Source organism: Kogia breviceps, chromosome 8, assembly GCF_026419965.1.
Source record: "Kogia breviceps isolate mKogBre1 chromosome 8, mKogBre1 haplotype 1, whole genome shotgun sequence".
NCBI classification, from domain to species: domain Eukaryota; kingdom Metazoa; phylum Chordata; class Mammalia; order Artiodactyla; family Physeteridae; genus Kogia; species Kogia breviceps.
Genome location: NC_081317.1, coordinates 89,473,998 through 89,495,175, shown reverse-complemented (window position 1 = coordinate 89,495,175; position 21,178 = coordinate 89,473,998). Strand labels below are relative to the sequence as shown.

The 21,178-nt window shown below is 37.7% G+C and overlaps 1 protein-coding gene across 2 annotated transcripts in view; it reads right to left on the bottom strand.

Moving 5' to 3' along the window:
- Window positions 1–21,178, bottom strand: part of MELK (maternal embryonic leucine zipper kinase) — an 81,591-nt gene that overhangs the window by 6,148 nt on the left and 54,265 nt on the right. The window contains exons 12-16 of one of the 2 annotated variants that reach the window (XM_059072170.2): window positions 15,599–15,727; window positions 11,778–11,900; window positions 4,057–4,288; window positions 2,946–3,042; window positions 1,271–1,439 (exon numbers count right to left, since the gene is read on the bottom strand). In XM_059072170.2, coding sequence (XP_058928153.1) covers window positions 1,271–1,439; window positions 2,946–3,042; window positions 4,057–4,288; window positions 11,778–11,900; window positions 15,599–15,727 — 750 coding nt within the window. The remainder of the gene's footprint in view (window positions 1–1,270; window positions 1,440–2,945; window positions 3,043–4,056; window positions 4,289–11,777; window positions 11,901–15,598; window positions 15,728–21,178) is intronic. The other variant, XM_067039699.1, reaches the window with a different exon arrangement.

Sequence of the window (21,178 nt, the reverse complement as noted above, 5' to 3'; positions counted from 1 at the left end):
TGAGCTTCTCAATAATGTATATAACTGGACAAGTTTCCTTAATTTTCTTTATTTAATACTTTCAGAGAAATGACACCATGATTTTCATAATCCCAATATCAGGGTTTGAAATACCTCACAACTGTCTCCAACTAGAGAACTCTTAGAATAAAAAGATAAAATATGCCTAATAAACAGCCATATGCAACATAAAACTCCAGTGCATTATGTAAGTTTAACAAGGCAACAAATACTAATGGAGAAGTCCTATCTTCTCTCACTTTAAGACAGGACATAAATGGGATCTCAGAACATTCTCCCCTGAGGCACCCTTCCACCCAGCAGCTCAGCATTTTTCTTCCCCCAAACCTGCCCAGATTTGCTCAAAATGAGACTCTCAGTGCAAAATCTAAACACAGACCCAGTCCCCAAATCATGGGGAACACCACCATCTGCTCTTCCCTCCTCTGGGCCCCACACCTCTTGGAACATGTTTTTATTACAGCAATAAGCCCCATGGATCAGAGCAACATCCCTGCCTGTTTTCACTGCCACTCTACGAATTCCTTAAAGACATGAGCTGTGTCTTATTCTTCCCTTCACCTCTTACTGCCCCCAAACAAAAATGTCATTCATTAGATGTTTGAATAAATGCTCAGAGAGAATCCAAGAGAGTAAGAAGTACTTTATATCTACTAATCACTTCTTTTTCTTTTCCTATCCCCACCAAATATACTGTCCACACCACTGACACATTAAACATGCTGTAAAAACATAATAGGTCTGTCAAGTAAGGTCCAAACGTCTTAGCCAGCCTATTTTCCTCACACACACCACACTCAAAGTTCAAATTAACTTCCCATGCATTCAGATATTTTGTGAGGGCCTACAAAGGTACCCATGTGTCAGGGACTCTCCTATGCACCAAAGATAGGACAACTGACCTCAAGCCCTCATCCTTAAGGCAGTTCCTTATATATGCCCCATGCTTCCCCACCTCTTCTTTTGCCTCTGTGATTAATCCCCCTATGTGAACTTTAATATTTGAATTTTAGTTATTTGTTCCTCCAAAGGAGCAACTGTATCTAATTTACCTCTGCATTCTCTAAGCCCACTGCATAGTAACATGTATATTTTAGGTGCTCAAAAAATATGTATTAGCTAAATGGATGAATAAATAAATTAAAAATACTAATCAATTCATTCATTCAGTACTTTCCTTTAAAAAAAAAAGTAGTCCAGTTAGCAGTCAGCTTCTAAAATCCATATTAAAGAATTCCAGTCCACTTACCTTTAGTCTTCTTGGCCCATCCTTGGCCGAGCCCTTCCTTTTGCTCCTGGTAAGCACAGTGATAACCTTATCCAACCCCTTCTCAAGGCTCCCAAACACTTTGGTTCCTTTTCTTTTTGGAGTATCCTCTACATGTACTTGGTTAAGGTTGAGTTCCACTGAGCGACACCTTAAAAAAAAAAAACCAATGAACCCACGAGTAAGAGTTGGACTTCCTGCCTGTTGGGTCCCTCACAGAGGTGCATTTGTCCTGGCTGTTAGGTGCACATCATTCAGGTATGCCTGGGCAAGCCATCTTACTCTTCCTCAGAGAGCACGAAAGCCATCTCCCACTGAAATGTAGCCGTCACCTTTCCCCCAAGTCAACTGCCAAAACTATTTTTCCCGACCTTTTTTTTAGTGTCAAATATATAGAAAAGTTGAACAAAATGTATAATAACCATCCACATATCCTTCTAGAGTCAACAATTGTTAATATTTTGCCACATTTGCTTTCTCTACATATATATAATAAATACATTAAAAATATGTACATCAGGGCTTCCCTGGTGGCTCAGTGGTTGAGAATCCGCCTGCCAATGCAGGAGACACGGGTTCGTGCCCTGGTCCGGGAGGATCCCACATGCCGCGGAGCAACTAAGCCTGTGAGCCATGGCCGCTGGGCCTGCGCGTCCGGAGCCTGTGCTCCGCAACGGGAGAGGCCACAACAGTGAGAGGCCCGCATACCGCAAAAAAAAAAAAAAAAAAATGTACATCAAAGTAATCCATCTGAAGACATCACAACCCTTGGGACTTCCCCGGTGGTCCAGTGGGTAAGACTACACGCTCCCAATGCAGGGGGCCTGGGTTCAATCCTTGGTCGGGGAACTAGATTAGATTCCACATGCATGCGGCAACTAAGAGTTCACCTGCTGCAACTAAGAGTCTGCATGCCACAGCTAAGAGTCTACACACTGCAACTAAGAGTCCGCATGCTGCAACTAAAAGATCCCACATGCCACAACTTAAGATCCTGCATGCCGCAACGAAGATCCTGCATGCTGCAACTAAGACCTGGTGCAGAATGAATGAATATTTTTTTTAAAAAGATATCACAACCTTTTACTCTGAAACACTTCAGCATACATCACCAGTGAATAAGGACATCTTCCTACATAACCACAATATCATTATGATATCAAGAAAATTAATAATAATGTCATAGCATCTAACATCTAGTTCACATTCTAATTCTCTCAATTATCTTCAAAATGGAGCCTGCTCAAAAAAATAGCTATAAAAGATAATGAAAGGTCACCTATGCTGCAGACCTGTTTGTACAAGAGGAATGGGCTTTATCTGAAGCACCCTTTAGGATCTTTAATATTTGAGTGACTGCTGTTTGTTAGTGGATGTCTACACTCCACTGGAAGAAGTGTAGGGAAAGATGGGTCTCAGCACAGGAACTGTATTTTAAGTTAAGGTGCCAGTCGTACTGCTGATGAGTCTCACAATTCCACCCTGAGAAAGGCAGTGGCAACAGCCTCAGTAATGGCCACAGACCACGTTCATACAGACATTCCTACAGTCCCTGACAGAACCTACATGAGGGTTTACCTTAATTGGGTTTATCATATAGGAAAAAAGGAAATCTGGTTACATATACTAAACAAACTATATAAAACTGAACACTTACCGCCTCTCAGGGCTAATGACGCCTGTTATTAACTTCTCTGTTCCTGATGAATTTACCGGCATTTTAACTGGGGTCTCTTTCAGGCACTGGTTTCTAGCTATTAGAAAACAAACAAAAACCATATGTAGCTGACATGCTATAGTTTCAAATTTTCCATCAATAATGCATATATCACCTCACTCATTGGCTCAGAAATATTGTAATCACTTGCCCAGTGATGTTAAGGCTCTAATTCTTTAAAGAAATGTTACCAGATAATTTACAATTAAAAAAAAATCATTTTGTTTTACATGTGTGGCTCTTCTTTTTCTTCACTGTAAAACTGAGGCCATGCTTATGATTTTATCATAAATATCATATGAAAAATCTAAATAGATCACATAAATAATATTTCATGATTACTGATTCTCCTTTCTATAAATAAAAGTCAATTGTATTTATGCCTTTAATGAATATATTACTGGGAGGTGTTAATTCAATTCATAGCCCTTTCAACTCCTATCAGGCAAAGAGAATAGTCCTCTGTGAAAGCTGACAAAAGTTATTAAAGAGGTTGTAAGCTTTGGTTATTTTTATATTCCCTATTCCAAAATTTGGTGTTTTATTCTAGTAGGGTATTTGTATCCCAGATAGTTTGTGACAAACCTGCATTAACAAATCTGGTTACTACTCATTAGTTAACTTTTTGTTCATGATCTAAAAGTATACCAATTAGAGATAATAATATTCACTTCATAATAAATATAAGATTCCAAGCTTTTAAAAACGGATCGGGGGTTTTGTTTTGTTTGACCATACAGCATTACTCTCTATAACCATACAGCATTACTCTCACTGGTTCCATAAGAACAAGAAAATAAAATTAATCAACAATATCTATCAAAACAGTTTTCATCTTTGTATACTGAGAGTATAAAAAAATTTCGAAGGTGATTAATATGTTTTCATTTCAACTAATGCAAATAACATATGCTTAAAAAGCAGCTTGGCTTCTCCTAGCAATTCCTGAGAGCATTGCTAGCCATTTCTGACCTGCTATATGTTTATTTAGCATGATAAGAAGAAGGAATTTCAAAATGTTTTACCACTGCTTAATCTACACAGCAAATACCTTTTGAGGGTGTACTGTAATGATTTGGTGTAGTGAGTATTTCTCTTTTATGCTGGTTCTTATTAACTGGAGTCTTTGGCTCAGGAAATGAAAAGCACTCGTCATTCCTTACAGCAGTCTTAGGAGTATATACATTCTCTTTGTTCTTTAATTTATTGGCAGATGCTGTGCATAATACTGTAGTTAATGATTTAGATTCCAGACCATTTGACTCTGTCCAATGCTTGGCAAACTGGAAAATAAAAGTTACTGGATAAAGCACACTGAAGAAGAAAAGTCAATTTCTTTACAACATGCCTTAATCATTTGCAAATTACCTTGCACCATTTTTATTAAAATGAAACACTATCAAAAGGATATTATGGGCAATACCAGGAAATTTGAAAATGTATATTCACTTCTCTTTAGTACATGTAGATCACTTTAGGCTGTTCTATTGACAGGAAATTTTCAACATGTTTCAGGCCGTATTTAATCAAACATACCCAGATTCTAGGCAATGGAGGATGGGCACATATAAATCCCTAAGAATTGCTTCCCATACCTAGACTGCCAGTTTGTCTCTAATATGTAACAAGAAATAAAAGTTTAGTCAATGACCGGCTCAGAAAAACCATGTTAAAATACTCTAACAGAGGGGCTTCCCTGGTGGCGCAGTGGTTGAGAGTCCACCTGCCGATGCAGGGGACGCGGGTTCGTGTCCCGGTCCGGGAAGATCCCACATGCCGCGGAGCGGCTGGGCCCGTGGGCCATGGCTGCTGAGCCTGCGCGTCCGGAGCCTGTGCTCCTCAAAGGGAGAGACCACAACAGTGGGAGGCCCGCCTACCACAAAAAAAAAAAAAAAAAAAAATACTCTAACAGAAATGTTGGATAGAAAATATATTTTAATCCTTTTAAATTTATGGTCGAGCTTGCAAAAAAGATAGGAAAATCCTCAGAGGCCAAACTAAAAACAGGAGCAGGAATTCAGAGATGTCATCAAGGCTGAAACTGTCCGCTGCCCTAAGGGCATCTACCTACTCTCTCATATAATCTACAGTAGGAGTAGATTAGACCCACACAGGGTGCTAAGTTAGAGCCAAAGCTCCCATGTAAAGCCAGGAAGGTCTATAACTAAAATGAAAGAGTTAATTAAATATAAACCTGACCTGCAAAGGACTCTACAAGAAAACGTGTCTGTCCTGGCCATGGCTCTGGAGGAGAAAAGAGAGTTTCCTTTAATAATTTTTAAGTAGCCACAGGACAGTCTTCACACAGGTTTGGAGCCCAAATTCATACTACCTGCATGATCCCCAGAAATTTCAAGCCTAGAATTTGATTTAAAGTAGTCCTAGTCCTAAATTGGTTGTGTTCCAGGAACATGACATGACAGAGCAAACACAATTCCTAGCTGAAAGAAAAGCTTCAATCCAACACAACCCAAGACCTCAACCCTTAATCCAAGCTTCAAAGCATTCACACAGAGTTCCAAGAAAAATGAGCCTATTAAAAAAAAAAATGCCAAAAGATACAAACACCATGAGCAAAAGTCAGCAGAAAAAAACAAAAGGATCAGACCCATAAAGATGTCAGATATTGAAATTACCAAGTAGAGGGGCTTCCCTGGTGGCGCAGTGGTTGAGAGTCCGCCTGCCAATGCAGGGGACACGGGTTTGTGCCCCGGTCCGGGAAGATCCCACATGCCATGGAGCAGCTGGGCCCGTGAGCCATGGCCGCTGGGCCTGCGCGTCTGGAGCCAGTGCTCCGCAGCGGGAGAGACCACAGCAGTGAGAAGCCCTCATACCGCAAAAAAAAAAAAAAAAAAAAAAGAAGAAGAAGAAGAAATTACCAAGTAGAGAATATAAATATGCTCATATGTTTCCATATGTTTGAAATAATAAAAGAAATTGAAAACATGAAAGAGAAATGTTAAAGCAGTTTTGAAAAAGAATAAAAATTTCTAGAAATAAAAAACGTAATGATAAAAATGAAAAATTCAATAGACATGTCAAATAACAGATTAGATAGAAATGAAAAAAAGAATGTGAATATGAAATAAATCTGAAATGATTTAGAATGCAGTCCAGAGAGAAAGATATGGGATATATGAGAGTTTAAAATAAATGGAAAATGAAATTTAATGGTCTAACATATGTCTATTCTAAGTTCCAGAGATAGATAATAAAGACGATGAAAAAGCAGCAATTATTCAAGGAATTTTCCAAAATTGATTAAAGATACAAATCCTCAAATACAGGAAACACAATCATAAAGATAAATAAAAAGAAATGCATATCTGTATTTACTAGGCTGTACAACTCTAGAGGACACTACCCACAGAGACAGTAAGCCTAACAATGAGACTGCAGAACACCAAAAACAAAGAGAAAAATCCTAAAAAGAGCCAGGGATAAGACTAACTAGAAAGAAACCTGACTGACAGATTTCTCAATGGTAACAACAGAAGCAAGAAGAGAGAAGAATAAAATCTTCCAACTGCAGAGCATAAAATAACTGATAAACTAGAAATCAATACAGGAGAAAATGACATTCCAAAAATGAAAGTGAAATAAAGACAATTTTAGCCAATTTAGAAAGAGTGTTTGCCATCAACTGTGACTTCCACTAAAGGAATTTTTAAGGGATGTACTCCGGAAGAAGAAAAATACTTTTAGAATGAAGGTTTGAGAGATAAGAAGGATAAGTAAACAAAAGAAAATGTGAGTCAATCAAATAAATACTGATAGTATACATTGTAAAAATAATATGTAATTTATGAAGTTAAAAATGTATAGAGCTAAAAAAAAAATTGTACCACAGTTATGCAAGATGTAACTACTGGGGCTTCCCTGGTGGCTCAGTGGTTAAGAATCCGCCTACCAATGCAGGGCACACGGGTTCGAGCCCTGGTCCAGGAAGATCCCACACGCCGTGGAGCAACTAAGCCCATGTGCCACAACTACTGAGCCTGTGCTCTAGAACCCGCGAGCCACAACTACTGAGCCCGTGTGCCACAACTACTGAAGCCCACACACCTAGAGCCTGTGCTCTGCAACAAGAGAAGCCACTGCAATGAGAAGCACCTGCACTGCAACAAAGAGTAGCCCCCACTCACCTCAATTAGAGAAAGCTCATGCACAGCAACAAAGACGCAATGCAGCCCAATAATAAATAAAATAAATACATTTTTCAAAAAAAAAAAAAAATGTAACTAGTGGAGAAAAATGAGTGAAAGGTCCAGGAGACCTCCGTTTACTACTTTTGTAACTTTCCGTGAATACATAAAGATTTCGAAACGAAAAGCTTAAAAAAATAGATAGCTAAAATACTGACATATCAATAGTATTTAGTAATCTAAGAGAGGGTGATCAGAGATTAGTGTTCTAAGGATTTCATATGTTTAGAAGAAAAGTAAAGATACAGATTAACTTTTTATTTGGTTAAGTTAAATAGCATGTTAAAAGATAAAATATTAAAATAAAATAGAAACCAATGGAATGAAGGGAAAAATTGACATAAGAGACAATAAATATAGGAAAAAAATACAGAAAAAGTGGGACAAATAGAAAGCACAAAATAAGATGGCAGATACACAATAAGAACATTAGTAACCGAAATAAATGTAAATTTGGTAAGCTCTCACTTGAAAGACAAAGATTTTCAGTTTGCATACCAAATCTAGCTATATGTTGTTTTTTAAGAGATATACTTAGGGGGAGTGGAGGAGGGAATGGATTGGGAGTTTGGGATTAGCAGATGTAAACTATTATATATAGAATGGATAAACAACAAGGTCCTACTGTATAGCACAGGGAACTATATTCAATATCCTGTGATAAATCATAATGGAAAAGAATCTGAAAAAGAATGTGTGTATGTATAACTCAATCACTTTGCTGTACAGCAGAAATTAACACAACATTGTAAATCAACTATACTTCAAAAAAGTCATTTAAAATCTTTAAAAATAAAGAGATACCTAAAATATAAGGGCATGCAAGGTTGAAAATAAAAAGATAAAAAAATATAAACCAAGAAAATAACAACCAAAAAAATCAATATAGCTATCTTAATATCAGAGAAACAAATAGACTTCAAGGAGAAACACATAACTAGTAATAAAGAGGATCACTATAAATGATAAAAGGTTCAATTCATCAGAATAAAAATTCTAAACTTGTACACTAATTATATAGCTTTGTACATATATATATGAAGCAAAAATAGAACTACAAGAAGAAAATGACAAACTACCATCTCATTAGAAGATTTTTAACATATCCCACTCTCAAGCAGATAAATTTATGGGTCAAGCAGACAAAATATTAGTATGGCTGTAGAAGATTTAACAACAGAATTTAATAAGATTGGTCTAATAGAAAAATAAAGGCAGAAAATAACAAAATGGAAACTAAAATATAATAGAATCAATAAGGCCAGAAGTTGGTTCTTTGAAAAGAATAATAAAATTGACAAAACTCTGATAAGACTGATCCAAAAAATGAAAGAGCTGCAATAAACAAATACACTTCAGCAACGAAAAGGGGGACATAAACACAGATTCTACAGATATTAACAAGATCATAATATCCTCCTGTTGATTTTATGCCAAAACATTTTAAAACTTGTATGAAATGGACACTAGAAAAACAAAATTCACCAAACTGATGAAAAGAAATTGAAATACTGTGTAGTCCTATAAATACAAAAGAAATTGAATCAGTAGTTGACTAGCTTCTCACAGAAACATTCCAGGCCCAGATAGTTACATAATAAGTTCTATCATACATTCATGGAAAATACAATTAATAGCTCTTAAAAACCATTCCAGAGAATAAAAAAGAAAGAATATATCCCAAGTCATTTGCAAAGACCAGTTATAATCTTTTTTTTTTTTTTTTTTTTGCAGTATGCGGGCCTCTCACTGTTGTGGCCTCTCCCGTTGCGGAGCACAGGCTCCGAACGCACAGGCCTAGCGGCCATGGCTCACGGGCTTAGTTGCTCCGCGGCATGTGGGATCTGCCCGGACCAGGGCACGAACCCGTGTCTCCTGCATCGGCAGGCGGATTCTCAACCACTGCGCCACCAGGGAAGCCCTAGTTATAATCTTAATGTCAATCAGATATGATTAATATAAGATGGGATGGGCAATATTAATGCCAGTCAGATACGATTAATATAAGATGGGATGGGATGCAAGAACAGGAGAAGAAAGCCTTTCACTCTTTATTCAGCAGCTCTATATTGTTTGAATTTTTTACAAGATGAATGTATATATGTATTACTTACATATCAATAATAATAAAATTAAAGTTTTCAAAAGAAAAAAATCATATAAGAAAGAAGATAATAGGCCAATCTTATTTAAGAACATAGAAGCAAAAAACCTAAACAAAATGTTAGTAAACTAAACCCAGCAATGTATAAAAAAGATAGTAATACATCATGACAAACTGGGCTTATCTAAAGGATGCAAGATTGGTTTAACATCAAATCTATTAATATAACCTACATTAACAAATGGAAAGAACAAAACCAGATGATTATCTCACTAAATGAATTCTATCTAATCTTTTTTCTGCAACAGAGATTCATAATTTTTAAACAAATCTTAGCAAACCAGGACTAGATGAAAAAAAGGTCTTAATCTGAAAAATATGGGGTGGGGGGGCACAGAGGGGAGAGAGGGAAAAGAAGGATAAGGGAAAGGAGAACAGGCAGGGGAAGGGGAAAGGGGAAGGAAAAAGAGAGAACAAACATCATATTGAATGATAAAATATTAGAAGCATCCTTCTACAATTGGGAAGAACAGAAGAATGCTTACTATACTGCTAGGACTACAAAGTGCAGTAATAAAAAGATATTAAAGGCATGAGAACTGGAAAGGAAGTAACAAAACTGTCATCCATAGATGATATAATTTTCTACAACACTCAAAAGAATATACAAACTATAAGAATTTAAAAGAGTTTAGGAAAGTTGTTGAATATAAGATCAATACACAAAAATCAGTTTCATATCTTTACACTAGTATCAGTTTAAAAATGTGATTTAAAAAAACCTACCATTCCCAATAGCAATAAAAAACAAAAGTACTGGGCTTCCCTGGTGGCGCAGTGGTTGAGAGTCTGCCTGCCGATGCAGGAGACGTGGGTTCGTGCCCCGGTCCGGGAAGATCCCATTTAAAAAAAAAAAAAAAAAAAAAAAAAAAGTACTCAGGAATAAATCTAGTAAAAGATATGTAAGATCATTTTAGAGAAATTTATAAAATTTTATTGAAAGCAATTAACTAAAACCTAATAAATAGAGAGGTATACTGTGTTTACAGATAGGGGGATTTGAGGATATAGATTTCAATTTTTCCCAAGTTGAATCTTAGAGTCAACGTAACTTCAATTTTTAAGTGCATGTAAAATTTATCAAAATGATTCTAAAATGTATATGGAAACACAAAGGAGCAAGAATAGACATTTTTTTTTTTTTTTTTTTTTTTTTTTTTGTGGTACACGGGCCTCTCACTGTTGTGGCCTCTCCTGTTGCAGAGCACAGGCTCCGGACGCGCAGGCTCAGCGGCCATGGCTCACGGGCCTAGCCACTCCGTGGCATATGGGATCTTCCCAGACCAGGGCACGAACCCATGTCCCCTGCATCGGCAGGCGGACTCTCAACCACTGCACCACCAGAGAAGCCCAGACATTCTTAAAGAAGAAGAAGATGGGAGCAAATTGGTCAACCAGATAAAAGAAATATTATAAAACGAAAGAAATAAGACATATGGTATTCATACAAATAAACCAATAAAACAAAATATTTCTCAGAAGCAGACACACTTATATAACAACTTGATATATGATAGAAGTGCCACTGTAGATCAGTGCAGAAAGACTGGACTTGTCAATGCTGCTGGCACAACTGATTATAAGAGGGAAAAATTGATTCCCTACCTCATACCATACAAGAGAATTAATTCTCCACAGACTAAAAACTTAATGTGAAAGGAAAAGCTTTAAAACTTTTAGAAGCAATAAATGTGAATACATTTATGACTTCTGTAGAATGATTTCTTTTAAAATACACAAAAATTATAAGCCATAAAGGAAAATACTGACAACTTGTAACATTAAAATTAATGACTTCTGCCATCAAAGTAAAAAGACAAGTGACAAACTCAGACAATATACCTGCAACACACAACCAACAAAGGATTAGAATTAAAATTAAATTAAGAATTTCCTCAATACCACCAAGAAAAAAGAAACAATCCAACAGAAAAATAGGCAAAGGACACAAAAAAAGCCATTTCATAAAACAGGAAAAACCACTGGCTGATTAATATATGAAAAGATACATTAATAATCAGAAAAGTACATATTAAAACCACAGTGAGATATCACTTTACACTCACCAGATTAGAAAATAATAAATAACAAAAAATATCAAGTATTGATAAGTTTGCGGAGCAAAAGGGACATGTAAATTATACCTCATTTTTTAAAGAGGAGGGGAGGGAAGGGAAGGAAAAAAGAGCAGTGAAGTGCTCCAAAATGGAATCTTGGCTTTCTTCAACTTGGAAATAATTGGCTTCCCTTTCATTTATATTCCAACAATTTCCCATTAATATTTTCAATGGCTTAGGAATTCATTAAATTTGCAAGCACAAACTAGATCTTATGTTAGAGCCTAGATATTTTTTATAATTGAGATAACATATTCTACTTTAAACAGTAATAAAAATAACCAACCTGTGGTGTTTGTGGAGTAGCCACACCTGTTGATGAAATGTCTTCACACCATTCATAGTCTATTAATCCGGCCACATAATTTTCATCACTGGTGATCACATCTTCTAGACTCAGATTCTTTGACTGTTCAAAAACAGAAGAACTCAGAAACAACACCACCATGATTCAATTTTAAGAGTATATTGCAGGCACAGGGCAAGGTCCTCAAAGCAGAAACAAATGAGAGACAGTAGACTGAAGGAGATCACCACCCAAAACAGGAAGTCAAAAATTTTTAATTAAGGCTTCCCTGGTGGCGCAGTGGTTGAGAGTCCACCTGCTGATGCAGGGGACACGGGTTCGTGCCCTGGTCCGTGAGGATCCCACATCCTCGGAGCGGCTGGGCCTGTGAGCCATGGCCGCTGAGCCTGCACGTCCAGAGCCTGGGCTCCGCAACGGGAGAGGCCACAGTGGTGAGAGGCCCACATACCGCAAAAAAAAAAAAAAAAAAAAAAAAAAAAATTAATTCAAATTGTTAGATAAGAGAATCTCTGACTCTCATACAAGATGCCTTGGAACATTCTTATGTTATATGGCAATCTACTTAGCGTATCATTAACAGATAATCACTATAACACCAAACAAATAACTCTTTTGCAAATCTATAAATAAGAAGCTCTCTGACAAAGGAGAAGATGGAAGGGACTCTGAAATACAGGTTTCTTGGTTGCAAGAACATACTGAGTAGCTCGCTATTTCTACTAGGAATAAATTAGACTTATGAAAGATCTCCTGGAGACAGCCTATTCGGGGTCCTATGCTAATAATACCCCCAGTCATTTATTTTCCTTCACTCTTCCCCCTCAAAAAACTAGGAGTACACTAGATACACCCTAAATTCTAAGACTATGGAGTACAGCTGGATTTTTAATTTTTCACTCCTTTCCTTTCCTTCAATATCTAGTTAGCCTGACCAAGCAACTGTACTTGAATTTCTTACATTCCATCCTTTTTTTTCTAATTTTCTGATTCAAGGACAAATCTTCTCATACCTAAACTATTCAAATGGACAATATGGTCCCTGCCACCAATCTTCCCACCCTCTCAACCAGGGGTGACAGAGTTCTCCAGGATTGTCAATTACTATCAACTAGAACTAGCTACATGGAGTGCTAGGCTGAGAAAAATACTAAAGCTAAGTCTATGCCCAGTGGGGAAAAGCACAGTGTCATATGAATGAAGGCTGTCAGGGTACTGCAGTAGAGAATAAAAGCACATAAACATCCCTGACTGAACAAAATCCTATATACAACTGGATGAATTCTGAAAATCAGTCATGTTGGTGACATGTCATGTCTTGCTCAAAAACCCAGTTTCCCATTACTTAAAGCATAAAGTGTAACCCTCTGACCTGGCATTTCAAGGTTCCCTACAATCTAGCTCTCAGCTACCCTTCCAGATCACCCATTCACTCTCTTCCTCTTTTACTTTCCCCCCTTGAACTCTTTATTTTAACCAAACAAGTCTAGTCACTGTCAAAAGAATACATCGAGCACATTTAGGTGCCTGAGTTTTTGCTAATTCCATTTATCTTGCCCTGAATTCTGTGCTCCTTCTTTTGCATTTTTCTAAACCTAAGTATGGATCCAGTTCAGATCACCCATGGTGACCACTCTCACCTTCTAAAGCCCCTACCACACACCTCTAGCACTTAGCTGGCACACGCCACCTACTACGATGTAGTATTATCTATACGTATATCTTGCCTCAACTTAACTGTTTGACAGCAAGCACTACCCTTTATACAGATTTGTTTCCCAAGAGCTAGCACGGTGCCTGAAAATGCTAATGATGTTGATGATACGTGGTCTTTTGTGATTCTCAGATCAGATTGTATTATTGTTTCACTGAAAGTGGCATCTATTGATTAACCGTTCAGAATTACTTACTTTCTTATAAACAACACTCCAGAGAAAAAAGAGTGATTTTATCAAGGAGAATAGCACAAAGAGACTATATAGCTTGCTTCCAGCCTTAGTGAGTTGCATAAAGACCAGAAAAAAAAAACCCAAAATTTGATTTCTACTTCATTGCTTGTCATTAAAATATCTCTTTATTGGCTATAAAAATTGGCTCAATAATATAAATGCCCCAATGATTAAATTATTAGGTAAATAAATGCTCATTAGATGGAAGATAAGAGTAAATGTCTTCCCAGATCCTTTCTACTTGGATACTCTATGACTCACATATGTAGATGAATTGAGACCACGCCAATCCAGATATAAGAAAATCTAATGGCTTAGGAAAATGTCTAAGACCTTTTAAACTAGGGTCTTAAACATTAACTAGGGTGTCATAAACCTTAAAATTTAGCTGAGGTTTATTCTAAGTATGGAGGTATCTAATATCTTTCTGAAATTACCTTGATCAGAAGCAAAGTTATGTTTTTGTGTCCTCTTAGACCCAAAGGTATTGACTTGGGTGTGAGACTTTAAAGGGTTTGCCCTGTGAGCAGGATGAGGGATAGGATGATTCATGGAGTCCATGGGTAAAAGATCTGCCTGGGCATGGGATATTCACCAGCCCAGTACAACTCTCTAAGAACAGATTAGAAAAACAACCCAGCAATAAGATTATCTCACTTCAGAGATTTCTTTACACAACAGCCCCTTACACTAACACTTTTGGTTCTTGATGTGGTCAAAAGACCAACGATGGAGAGAAGGGAGACAAGTTCGGTGTGGCAGGGACAAAAGACCCACTATACCTGCAGCACGTGATTGAAGAGAGGTCTAAATTAAGTTGTTAAAGGAAATGCTGGCAGCGGGCGAGGGGTGAGGGGAGTGAGGGGGGCAGGGGGGGGCATTCAGCATTCAAAAAAAGATTATGAAAGAGGTGGCATTTGAACATTTTTTTAAAATAGAGTTTTGAGATCTAAAGAAAAAATATCACCTCACACACATAATCATTTCTGCTATACTGGATTCCATGAAGAGGGCCAACTCCTTCTCTCTGAGAATGACAAAAGTACAGTTTCCTAATGCTAAAACTATTTAAACTGCAACTTGAATTAATGGAGGAAAGATTATAATTACAAAGCTCCACACCTATCTGGCAAAGTATTTTTTGGAAGGTGTAATTTTAAGGCATGGGAGATATAAAGAATCACACAGAAAACATACACTAATTTGAACACTTAGGAATAACATGGTGCTTCCAAATATGTAAGCCTTCTCCACCATCCTAAATGTTCATGACAAAGGAAAATGAGACAAAGTCAACAAAATAGAAAAAAATAATTCGGTTATAACTCATACAAGGAATCTGAGTTGCATGAGCTACAACTGCTGCTCAAAACAAACAACCTAAACCCTTAATATAAGTGAGTATCAAAATAGTCACTGAAATACTTCATGTTATATAAAGTATAATATGCACTATAATTTACATAAATTATATAAACAAGCATACTAAAAAAAGACTGGAAAGATACAATAAAATATAAACTATTTTATCTATAGTTGGTAGTAGCTTTATAGGTAAATTCTATTTTCCTTTAGCTTATCTGTGGCTTAAAATTATTCTACATCAGGAGTTACTTTTGTGGAAAAAAGGGGAGGGAGAAAATTTTTTTTTAATGCCATGTAGACATTCAAAATTCTGTGTTCACATTCAGAATTTCCCATTTTCCTCATCAAAAATATTTAAATCATAAAAATGTCTTGCTTGTGGAGCCCTGACACCAGCAAAGTTAACTTCCCTGGCATGTATCCACTTATGAACAAGGTGGGCACATGGCAAGAGCAGAAGGCACTCACACAAAAGCTTCTGACATTCACCTTGATGTTTGTGACTGCAGTTGAATTGGCTTGTCCACAGGAAGAAAGAAGCCTTAAACGAACTGGTTTTCCCCGAGCCTTCTTGGCTAGGAGTAGAAGATAAGTAGCTGTAAGGTGATCATACTGCCACTGGAGGAAAAGAAAATCAAATTGTTTAGAAGACTAAACTTGCTTTTTGAAATAATGTTTTATTTTGAATTAATTTTTTCCTCAATGTAACAAACGTTCAGAATTGAGAAAATATTTTTGGCTTTAAAGCATATAACGAAAGACAGCAATCCCCTACACCACTCCCACATACACACAATTTCCACTCCCTAAAAGGCACCTTCGGCTGTTTTTTCTATATTTCTAAATTAATTGCTTATACAGCTTTAATTTTTTTCAGCTTCAGATATTATCTCTAGATTTCTTACTATAGAAAATAAGAATTTAGCTCTACTACAACTCCTTCCTTCCCCCGAACATACTTCCCTGCATCCTCCTATTATAGTTTTATAATTTTTAGTTAAATCAACATTTACATTATTGTGATTATATAAATAGTATTTGCAACTAAGTAAAGGCAATATTCAAAAAATTTAATGGTACCCTGACCCCAGTGAATCAAAACAGAGGCCAAAATGTGAGTAGGTTCCTGGGAAACCCTTGCCATGCCAATTATTAACCTTTTAATTGCTGGGTATGAGGCAGGACCAGAGGGAGGTACCAGGCCTAAGGGAGGTAACAGGGCAACAGTGAGGGCACTCAGTGTAGTAGTTATTTACCAATCAGTATACAAATATTCTAGTATCTTAATAATCTGTATGGCCATACTGGTTGAATATCAGCCCTGCAACCAAACCACACAGGGTGCTATCCTTGCATTTTCTTCTTTTGAAACTTTTTCTTGAAGTTAAAAATAAAAAAGAAGCAGTTAGTCATCTTACTAACTCAACTCCACACTCTCCAACACTCTTCACCTCCTCCCAACATGTTCACAACACATCAGCTAATCTGTCTCCTCCTCTGTCTCACTTCTGGAGACATTCCACCTGATGTCTGCATTCTATGCTCCACTCTGGGCTGGCTTCTTTCTCAGCCTGCAACTCAACTGTTGGTTGAGGGGTTCCCTTCACTTCTATCCTACAATATACCCCTTGGTTTCCTAGATCCCACCTGTTCCTTTCTCTTCGTTTACTTTCTTGTTTTGGTGGAACATTTCCTCCAACAACGTCCTGAGTGTGGATGAACAGGAGGTAAATTTTTTGAGATCTTGCGTGTCTGATAAATGACTGTATGCTATCCACACACTTGACTCTGGTTTGGCTGAGTATGGAATTCCAAGCTGACAATAATTTCCACAGCTTTGAAGGCACTGTCCCATGGTCTTCTAGCTTCTAGTACAGTTATCGAAAAATCTGAAGTCTTTCTGATTCCCAAGCCTTTGTGTATGACCTTTTGTTTCTTGTCTCTAGAAACTTTTTGGATCTCCTTTTTCTTCCTAGTTTTCTGAAATTTCACTAAAACAGGCCTTTGTGTGAATCTATTTTCATCCATTTTTCCAAACCCTAGTTAAGTCACTTCATTCTTAGAAACTCATACCTTTCAGTTCTGGAATATTTCTTCTTGTACTATTTCTGTGATGGTTTCCTTCCCCTTCTTCTTCTCTGTTTTATCTTCCTGCAACTTCTATTATGTCTATGTTGGACCTTTCTTATCCCTTCTCTTTTCTTTGTGCATCTCTTTGTCTTTAGGTTCTACTTTTGAAAGATTTCACATTACCTTCATTTTCAAACATTTCTACTGAGCTTTTCATTTCTGTAGTCATATTTTAAATCTTCAAGAGTATCTCTTAAAATGTTATTTTAGTCATCTTATTCCTATTTCAAAAAAGAAATAGCTTCTCTTATCTCAGAGAATATTAATTATTGTTTCTTAGCTATTTTCTTCCACTCCCTGCATTATCTGTTTTTTTCTGAGCATCTTTGCTTTTTCTTCCTTCTCTCCCACCACCCCATTTGTTTTGATCTTTGACTTTCATGTTAGAGGCCGTCCTCCAAAGTCTGGTGATCTTTGGCTGTCTGTCTCTATTTGAAAGCAAACAGTATAACTATGCAGCTACTTAAGACTCTTGTGTAGTTTAGGCCTGCTCATTACCTTATGGGCTTCTCTCTAAGGTGAACAGACAGGAACCTGAACTCCCAACCATTGGTATAGTAGGTCTTTTCTCTTGGCTTTTCCCTAGAGATGAGTCTCCCAATATTTTCCCCAACCCCACTGCAATTAGGATAAAATCCTGATCCTAGCATTCTCAGAGTTGAATAGGGAAGAGAGTTAGAGGCAGTGGTTCACTGTTCAGTAAGAGGAATGTGTGTGTCAATGCATCCATTTCAGAATAGCTCATCACCCCCCACTTGAGCTGCATCTGGTACAAGACTGCCTCTTGTTCAATGTCTCCAATCTTTGCTGGAGTGGAGAAGAGGTGGCTATCATACAGCACAAGGTAAACAGAGGGACCTAGCAATCTAACTGCTCCTAATACAGACTTTCAACCAATCTTCCTGTTTCCACCCTGCTCACTTCCCTGACTCCAGAGGTTCCTAGGACCTCTGATTCCTGAGCCTTTCTGGAGCTCCAGGGCTCTAATCAATTTGCTTACTGCCTTTTCCCACTGCAGGCACTTTGCTTTCAGTATTCTCTAAAATGCTAGGTCAGCTGCCACTTAGCCATTTTGTAACTTCTAAAATTTTACTGACATTTCTTTTTTTTTTTTTTTTTTTTTGTGGTATGTGGGCCTCACTGTTGTGGCCTCTCCTGTTGTGGAGCACAGGCTCCGGACGCGCAGGCTCAGCGGCCATGGCTCACGGGCCCAGCCGCTCCGCGGCATGTGGGATCTTCCCAGACCGGGGCACGAACCCGTGTCCCCTGCATCGGCAGGCGGATTCTCAACCACTGCGCCACCAGGGAAGCCCTGACATTTCTTTTGTCTCCTCTTTTATTCTCTTCATTGTGAATTGTTTGTCTTTTTATTCCTTTATTGATATTTTAGTGAGGTTTTAGGAAGTGTTGGATGTAAACATGTCTGTTCAATCTACGTGAATAACTGAACGTTTCTAAATAATGTACTCAAGACTTTCAGACTCTCTGCCCTGCAAAAGTGTTAAATTTTAATGCTAAATAATATTTTGTGCTATGTACCTCACAAAGTGCACAATCCAAAGAGGTCTACTATCACCTCTGATTTTATTAATAAATTTTATCTGTTAACATTTTAGATGGCCACAATCATAGTATATGCTTTGAAAAATTTCATAATGGATCTATCAATCTAGTGGAAGAAGTATAACACTGTGATAAATTATCATGGAATGTTGCCTTTAATCCAGAAAGGCTGGGGGAAAGGAAGGACAGAAAAGGTTTCATGGAGAAGGTACTTGGAAACTAGGTGAAAACTACATAGTTATAATCACTCTCTACTTTAAAGAAGCTAGTTAAAGGTTTTTTCTGTACCTCCCACATCCATGGTCTCATGTGTGATAGCTGCCTTTTTGAAAGAGATGCCATAAACTGATTAGAGACAATTGCTCAGAAACAAGTTGCCACTTGCTTGTCAACAATGGCATAACCCAGGCATTGTAAACAATACCTGGAAGGCGCTAAGAGTCTTAGGTGGAGTTTTCTAAACAGGCCTCAGAGTTTTACAATCCTGGAAACTCTACTTCCCTAGGCAAAAAAGCATCCTTTTAATAACTTTTTTGCCATAGCCACTTCATACTACTTATTACAATAAGATGCACAGGGGAGTTCTATGTTTAATAACAGATAAATCAACACATTAGTTATGCTTTTCAGGTGGTGTCGGTCCCCAAGTCTAATGCAACCAATGTCTCCCTTATCTTTTAGGCAGCTCCCTCTTTTGAAAGTCAAATGTCTGAAAGTAAAGCAATAGGTTTACCTGTTATAAAGAAGGTTCCATTTCTAGAAAACAAAAAAACATTTTAAAATCCCCAGTTACTGTTCAGGCAAGCCAAATGTTAAAGGACTGCCCGGGCACCTGGGCTGAGGAGAGGCAGCTACTGGAACAGAGGGTTTGAGAAATTGAGGAGTGGCCCACCATCCTTCTCCTGACCTTGCTCCCGAGGCCCTCAATCTTTAAACTTCCACCACCAGAACACATGGGCGTTTGCACTGCAGGGGTGAGAGGAAAGGATCTGTCTTGGTCTGTAGGTTCTCGTGTGCACATGTGACCCTCAGCGAAGCCAGATAGATAACTGGCTGCTCCACAATCGAGAGCCACTCATGGCTGGAAGATCGGGGGAAAGTAAGGAAAGCTATGAAGTGGAAGCTCTAGCACCACAGGAGGAAATCTCAACAGGACTATGAGATGGCTCAAAATCATGATACACGAGAGACTCTCACTTCCACATACAAAAAGCAGTTTAAGAATGCTCATGTATATAATATAAAAGTGGTAATTCCATTAGTTGAATGTTTGGGAATAATATTGTTTCTCTCTCTTTACACAAAGATCAGCAGCACCATACCCAGCATGGATCACATTAAACTGATCTCTGTCCTGTCTAGTCAGCCCCCTAGAGATCCCAAGATGCCAGAAAAAAAAATATAACAGACCACGGCTGATCTCAAATCTGGTTTTCCCAAGCCTCTTTAAACTGGAGAGTACCTAGAACCAATGTGAATTCCCTGAAACCACCCAGACTAGGATTTTTCAACTTCAACACTATTTGATAGTTGACCTGAATAATTCTTTGTGGTGAGTGGCTATTCTCTAGGATATTTAGCAGCATCCCTGGCCTCTACCCACTAGATGCCATTAGCATATACACACACACCCGTTGTGACAACCAAAAATGTCCCCTGAGGGGCAAAATCACTCCCAGTTGAGAACCACTGACTTAGACCAATTCTTCACAAGCTTTAATGTATAGATGAATCACTTAGGGTTTATTAAGATGCAGATTCTGATTCAGCAGGTCTGAGGTGGGACGGAGATTCTGCATTTCTAACAAGCACAAAGTGATGCTGATGCTGCTGATTCTAGATCACACTTTGAAGAGCAAGAATCTAGAGTAATACTTCTCAATTCCTGGCTACACACTGCAATCATTTGGAAAGCTTTTAAAAATTGTGATGCTTATGCCATACCCCAGACCAATGAAATAATAATCTCTGGGGGTGGGATTTAGGCATCAGGATTAAAGTTCCTAGGTGATTACAATGTTCAGGCAAGGTTAAGAAGATGTTGTCTACTCATCCCTAGGACTGGAAAATACGTATAAACAGGCATTTAAGAATGAGGGAAAAGTACACAAGAAGAAAAGCTATTACTTTCCTCACACATTCTTGATCTTGGTCATGACTAGCTTTCAGGATAACTGAGATTTTTAAAGAGATGTAACACCAGGAAAACAATCTCTATCATACCTCATTATTTTGTTTCCTTTATCAGAAGAAAACAATTCCCATTTCCATTTCACTTTTAAGTTTGAAAATTATGTGGACACCACATAAAGGATACTATTTTAAAGACATTTTTTTCCCTAATGATTCTTGAAATTCTGAGTATGTTACTTTTAA